General features: G+C 41.8%; 2 protein-coding genes across 2 annotated transcripts; both read right to left on the bottom strand.

Annotated features, from left to right (window-relative positions):
• Positions 1 to 762: 762 nt before the first annotated feature.
• LOC120072070 lies at positions 763 to 1,232 on the bottom strand. The gene is made up of 2 exons (XM_039024491.1): positions 1,033 to 1,232; positions 763 to 946 (listed from the first exon to the last, which is right to left on the bottom strand). Exons 1-2 carry the CDS (start codon positions 1,230 to 1,232, stop codon positions 763 to 765), a joined length of 384 nt encoding a protein of 127 aa, XP_038880419.1.
• Positions 1,233 to 5,246: 4,014 nt separating this feature from the next.
• Positions 5,247 to 6,119, bottom strand: LOC120072068. Its single transcript, XM_039024490.1, has one exon. It carries the CDS (start codon positions 6,117 to 6,119, stop codon positions 5,247 to 5,249), a length of 873 nt encoding a protein of 290 aa, XP_038880418.1.
• Positions 6,120 to 7,152: the final 1,033 nt, after the last annotated feature.

Here is a 7,152-nt window from a genome sequence, read left to right as displayed (position 1 = left end):
ATTCGGACGAGCGCAAGGTTAAAGATAATACAATGCATCCATTATCGCAAATGCATAATTGTAGAGGATGGGCAACAACGCATGCATTAGTGCAACACACCCCTAAACTCAGCGCATTAATAACTGGATTGAATTCTATGAAACATGTGTTTATGGAAAAGATCAGAGGACGGGAAGCGAGGCACAGGTAAGAAGTTTGTGTAAGGGGAACTATTTTCATTCACACTCCTCTAGTACCATACTGGCACAAACACTTACCTCGAACATAGTGCGTGTTTAGCTAAAAGGTGGACTTTGGGCGCGCAGAATTACATACGTACGCGCAACACACTCCTCAGTGCAATGCATTTGTGTAAGATGGACGCAAAGTGTATCTTGTCAGCGCAAGATGCACCCATCATTGCAATGCATACCAGATGTTTATTAAAATTTATTATTATTATATTTATTTATTTCATCAACAACGCAAGTCGCTAAGACTTTGCGGTGTTCATTTTCTTTTAGGCAGTCATTCACTAAGATTTAAGAACAACGCAACTAATGCAGAAAAGTAAGTAAATTGAACAAGGCATGGAAATAACGCAATTGAATTAAATTGAAAGTAAATTCATAAAGTAGTAAAGGTTAAATTTAGTAAACAGTAAATAACGCAATGCAAAAAGCAGTAAAAGAAAGCTGTAAAGAAAGCATTTAAACATAGATGTAGGGATGCTGATTGAAAGAAGTTTTTCAGAGTTACCGCAATAGCATCCTCGCAAGCAGTCAATCCTGCTTGCCTAAGTCGATGGTCTCCATGTGTCGTTCCACATTGCCCCCATAGTAGGGCTTAATTCTTTGACCATTGACTTTGAATGCGCTGCTTCCATCTTCAGTTGTTAGCTCCACTGCGCCATGGGAAAGATAGTCTTGATGCGGAATGGCCCAAACCAGCGGGACTTCAACTTTCCTAGAAACAATCGCAAACACACGTTAAATAGAAGTACCTGTTGACCCTCGAAGAACGTTCATTTGCTTATGCGGTCTTCATGACACTTTTTGGTTCGCTCTTTATAAAGCTTGGCATTTTCATAGGCATTCATTCGCCACTCGACCAGCTCATTCAACTGTAACTTCCGGACTTCCCCCGCATTTGACAGATCAAAGTTCAGCTTTTTACTTGCCCACATTGCTTTGTGTTCCAACTCGAGAGGTAGATGACAAGCTTTTCCGAAGACCAGATCATATGGGGACATGCCGATTGGAGTTTTGAAGGTAGTCCTGTATGCCCATAATGCTTTGTCAAGCTTGGGTGATCAATCCTTCCTGGAGGTACTGACTACCTTCTCCAAGATAGTCTTGATCTCTCTGTTAGAAATTTCTGCCTGCCCATTGGTTTGTGGGTGATATGCGGTTGCAACTCTATGGCTGACATTAAATTTGGTCAACAGGTTGGTGATGATGCGGTTGATGAAATGTGAGCCTTCATCGTTGATTAAGGCATAGGGCATTCCATATCGTGTGAAGATATTTTTCTTGAGAAACTTCACCACCATGGCCACATCATTTTTAGCGCATGCGATGGCCTCAAACCACTTTGATACATAATCAATCGCGACCAGAATATATTGATGACCTTCTGAAGGCGAAAATGGGCCCATAAAGTCGATTCCCCATACATCAAACAATTCAATTTCCAAGATCAAAGTCAGAGGCATTTCATCCCTTCTGGACATGTTCCTTTTTCTCTGGCATCTGTCGCATTGCACAATATGGGCATGGGCATCCTTAAATAGTGTTGGCCAAAAATAGCAACTCTGTAGGATTTTTGCGGCGGTCCGCTGCCCCATAAAATGTCCTCCATAAGGGGACTCATGACAAGTTCCAAAATGTGCTTAGTCTCATGCTCAGGAACGCATCGACGCAAAATATGATCAGGTCCAAGTCGACACAAGAAGGGATCATTCCAGAATTAAAATTTGACTTCGTGTCTCAGCTTCTTCTTCTGCTGGTATGAGTAGTCTTCTAGTACTTGGCTGCAAACTATGAAGCTTACAACGTCCGCATACCATGGAACATTGACGCATACCGACATAAGTTGCTCGTCAGGGAACCTTTCTTCAATTTATTTCTCTTTCTTTTGAACCTCGCAATTTTCTAACCGTGATAAATGATCTGCGACTTGGTTCTCAGTGCCATTTCGATCTTTAATCTCTAACTCAAATTCTTGCAAGAGTAGTACCCACCTTATCAGTCTTGGTTTCGCATCCTTCTTCATCATAAGGTATTTGGTCGCAGAATGATCAGTATACACCACTACATTTGATCTAATTAAGTACTGTCAAAATTTCTCCAGTGCAAATACCACTGTGAGCATTTCTTTCTCTGTGATTGTATAATTTTCCTGTGAATCATTCAACGTTTTGCTGGCATAATAGATAGGATGCAAAATCTTGTCTTTGCGCTGACTCAAGACTGCACCCATTGCATGTCCATTGGCGTCACACATCAACGCAAACGGTTGCATCCAATCCAGCACAATCAAAATAGGTGCGGTGATGAGCGCATTTTTCAATGTGTGGAATGCTTTGGCGCATGCGTCATTGAAATCATATTCGCGATCAATCTCGAGGAGCGCGCTTAGGGGTCTTGCAATCTGAGAAAAGTTGCGGATGAATCTTCGATAGAACCCCACATGTCCTAGAAAACTCCTAAGTGTTTTCACATTGACTGGTGGTGGTAACTTGGATATTGCGTCAATTTTTGCTTGATCAACTTCTAATCCTGCCTTTGATATCTTATAACCTAGCACGATTCCTTCTTCAACCATGAAATGGCATTTCTCCCAGTTCAGAACAAGATTTGTTTCAACGCATCTCTTCAAGACTTTTTCTACATTTGATAAACAGGAGTCATAGGTGTTGCCAAAAACTAAAAAGTCATCCATAAACACCTCGACAGACTCCTCCAAGAAATCTGAAAATATGGCCATCATACACCTTTGAAAGGTACCTGGTGCATTACAGAGTCCAAATGGCATGCGACGGAATGCAAATGTGCCGAATAGGCACATGAAAGTTGTTTTATCTTGATCTTCTGGTGCAATCGCAATTTGGTTATACCTTGAATAGTCGTCAAAAAAGCAAAAGAATTCATTCCTCACGAGTCAATCTAACATTTGATCAATAAACGGGAGTGGAAAGTGGTCCTTCTTTGTGGCCAGATTTAACTTGCGGTAATCCATACATATTCTCCACCCCATGGTTCTCCTTGTAGGAATTAACTCATTTTTGCTGTTGGTGACGACTGTCATACCCCCTTTCTTTGGAACGCATTGCACTGGGCTTACCCAGCTGCTATCAGATATGGGGTAAATGACGCCTGCATCAATCCACTTCACAATCTTTTTCTTCATTACCTCCCTCATGACAGGGTTCAAACGATGCTGCCTCTCTATAGATCCTATTTTTCCTTCTTCAAGACGAATCTTATGCATGCAATACGAGGGACTGATCCCTCGAATGTCCGCTAAGCTCCATCCCAAGACTTTTGCGTTGTTCTTAAGGATCTGAATAAGTGCTTCCTTCTTTTCTTTGCTCAATGAGGCAGAGATTATAACTGGTAAAGTGTTATTGCCTCCTAAATAAACATATTTGAGGTGCAGTGGTAACGCCTTCAACTCTAACATGGGTGGTTCTTCTAAAGATGGCTTAGTACGTTGCGTTGTTCGTTCAGATAACTTGATTGTTTCAAAATCTGACTCAGTTTGTATTGCGGTGCAATTTTCCTCCCATATTGGGCCAATCCTAAAGTCTTCTTCCTCTGATTCTTCTTGAGACTCATGCCAATGTTCTTTCTGCAATTCTCGAACATATTGACAATTTTCCATATCACCTGGGTATTTCAACGCATTGAGAACGTTGAACTTAACTTGTTGATCGTCGACCCTTATGGTAAGTTCTCCTTTCTGTACATTGATTAGCGCTCGCCCTGTTGCGAGAAACGAGCGACCCAAGATGATAGGCACCTCAATGTCAGCTTCGTAATCTAATATGATAAAGTCAGCAGGGAAGATGAACTCGTCGACCCTTATGGTAAGTTCTCCTTTCTGTACATCGATTAGCGCTCGCCCTGTTGCGAGAAACGGGCGACCCAAGATGATAGGCACCTCAATGTCAGCTTCGTAATCTAATATGATAAAGTCAGCAGGGAAGATGAACTTATCCACTTGCATAAGTACATCCTCTATTTTGCCCTCTGGATGCATTATTGTTCTATCGGCCAACTGCAACGTAACTGTGGTGGGTCTTGCATTGCCAATATTTAACTTTTTGAAGATTGACAAGGGCATCAGGTTTATACTTGCCCCCAAGTCACACAGCGCATTTTCGACTTCTTTTCCCCTATTGAGCATGGCAATGTGAAACTCCCTGGATCTTTCATTTTAGTGGGGATGTTGTTCTGAAAAAGCGCACTACACTCATATGTTAATGCGATCGTTTCATTCTCCCCGATCTTCTTCTGTTGGCAAGTATGTCCTTGAGGAATTTCACATAGCTCGACATTTGTTCCAATGCTTCTATTAGGGAATGTTGATATGTAATGTCGGAGAACATCTAGAAGGACCTCTTGAATTGTTTGCGTCATCATTTCTTTCTCAGCCTGGATGGGAAAAGTGGAGGATCCCGCCGTACTTCCTGTTCAATTGGCTTTCATTAAATCATATTACTTGCTGTGTTTTAGGAGCTGGGGTTGCGGTGACTTTGAATCTGAGTCTTGCTTGAGTTCATTCTTTTTAGCAGGTATTTTTTCCAACTGGTAGTTCTATTGTTTGTGGTGAATGGTCACCAATTGATGACTTGAATCTACTGGCCTTTTCATTGAATCCGGTACTAGTGGCACAGGGACCGTTGTCTTGCCACTTCTCAATGTCACTGCTTGATATTGTTCTTTACCGTGTGGTCCCGATGCTCCCGAGCTGCTGGACAGTGTACCAAGCGCTCTATTCTTAAGTTCGATCGCAAGCTATTTAATCTGTACCTCCAATTTCTAAGGGAGGAAGCTTGCGATTGCTTGATTGCCTCATTCTTCTCAATATATTGTTTCAATAATATTTCTAAAGACAAGGTACTAGAAGAGGTATCAGCAGAGAACGGTTGGTCGTATGATTGTATACTCTGAAATCTACCTTGGCTGTGATTCTAATTAATGAAAATCAAAGGATTACCTCGATCCCCGAGATGACTATTCTGATGATTACTTTGGCCCCCCTAGTTGTGATTCCCTCCCCAACTGAAAGTTGGGTGATTCCGCCAACCAGGGTTGTAGGTGCTACCGAATGATTCATTGTGAATAGAGTATACGGATTGTTGATTCAACAGGCAGACTTCCACTGAGTGCCCCTCTCCGTATTGAACGCAACTTATTGCGGCCACTTGCATCAGTGCATTGGCTTGCGCTAAACTTTGAGAGAGATGTCCTTGCTGAATAACGATAGTCTGGAGGAGCGAGGTTACTGTGGCCATCTGGGCGGCCAGGGAGTTCATTGTATTAGCTGGTACAATGGCACTTTCTGCTCTTCTTTGTTCCGAGGCTCTTTCCTCATACCCGTTATCTATCCACTCATCTGTATTTCGCGAAACGCGATCTAAGATGATCTTTGCTTCCGTATATGTCTTGTACATTAACCCTCCTGCCGTGGAGGCATCAGCAACTGCTTGCGTTGATCGATCCAAGCCGTTATAAAAAGTCTCCATCAGAACGCAATCGGGCATCTCGATGTGCGGACAGTTCTTCCCTAATTTTCTGAAACGCACCCAGATGCTCAAAGTTTCATATCCCTTCTGTTCGAAATTCAACACATCCCTCTGTCTCCTTGCGTTGACGGCTAGAGGGAAGAATTTATTCATAAACCTCTCGACCAACTGGTCCCATGCGTTGATTTCATTTGGCTCTAGTGACTCAGCCCACCTCCTTGCCTTATCCCGCAGTGTATACAGGAAGAGATACAATCTAATTCCTTCGGGAGTCACACCAGGTATGGAGAATGTGTTGCACATTTCTACAAAGCTGGTCAAATGAGCATGCAGGTCTTTTCCTTGTAGACCTCCGAATTGTCCCGCATTTTGGATCAATTGAAGCATGACCGGCCTTATCTCATACCTTGCATTCTCCACAACCGTGGGTCTTGAAATTCAGAACGAGAAGTTATAAAAATTTGGCGCCGCATAGTTCCTCATAGGGATGTGAATATGAATCATACAAGCTCATGTCTCCGGCAACGGCGCCATAAACTTGTTGACTATAAAAATAAAGTGTTATTCTATGTTGTATCGCTTATGCACACTACTGATGATATTTTATGCGATACTACGTTCTAAGTATATGTCTTGAAAGTGATATGCTCGTAGTGTGCAATGAAGTAGTGCATGTCATGAGTTTCCTTGCGCTGAAACCAAGTATAATTCCAACGCAAGTTTCTCATAATGATCCGAGGTCGAACACGAGGATTGTTGTAGTTAAATGCGATACTTATGTGATACATGCGATCAGTTATAATAATGAATAAAGAATTTTGGTTTGTACAGAAATATAAATTACGCTGAAGGTAAAAATGCGTTGATAAAGTAAATTCCTAAACTACTATGATACGTGATACAGGGGTCGAAGACTGGCTGTGAAGTTGTACAAAAGAGTCAATGAATGCGATGGCAAGTCTTATGAATGAAGCAGAAAGAGAAAGAGTAAAGAGTAAAAACATCGCAAGTTCGTCAATCGTGTTAAGGACGCAACTAAATTTCCGCTTTCCCTTGGCGTACATCTTTCAGTGATCGGCCGCGTTCCCATACGTCTATGGTGAAACAAAGATGAACATGATGAACACAAGGTTGTTTCCATCTCTAGAAATACTTCTCGCTTTAGTTAACACATTTTTCCAACCTTCTCTCGATAGGCAGAATAACATCTTCACTTCTGCTCTCACAGGTAAAGATGTCGTCGAGCATGCTTTAGTTAAACTTAATTGATTCCTTGACACAAATTGACTCACTCACTTAATTCTGGCTTTTTACCCCGAGGATTAAGAACACGTCATGGAGAAAATTGATAATAAATGTATGGAAAGAGACAGAGAGATGATAACGATGATGATGATAACATTTAATTCTAAATTTAAGC

This window comes from Benincasa hispida, chromosome 2 (genome assembly GCF_009727055.1).
Source record: "Benincasa hispida cultivar B227 chromosome 2, ASM972705v1, whole genome shotgun sequence".
Lineage (NCBI taxonomy): Eukaryota > Viridiplantae > Streptophyta > Magnoliopsida > Cucurbitales > Cucurbitaceae > Benincasa > Benincasa hispida.
The sequence above is the reverse complement of the archived record's forward strand: the minus strand, read 5'-3'. Positions and strand labels throughout refer to the sequence as shown.

What these genes read in the sequence shown, in the direction of transcription:
- LOC120072070 (XM_039024491.1), bottom strand. Translation starts at nt 1,232, where the DNA reads ATGTCCCCATATGATCTGGTCTTCGGAAAAGCTTGTCATCTACCTCTC. An exon ending in TATAAAGAGCGAACCAAAAA is followed by an intron (nt 947 to 1,032) that starts GTGTCATGAAGA and finishes GATTGTTTCTAG; the next exon opens with GAAAGTTGAAGTCCCGCTGG.
- LOC120072068 (XM_039024490.1), bottom strand. Translation starts at nt 6,119, where the DNA reads ATGCTTCAATTGATCCAAAATGCGGGACAATTCGGAGGTCTACAAGGA.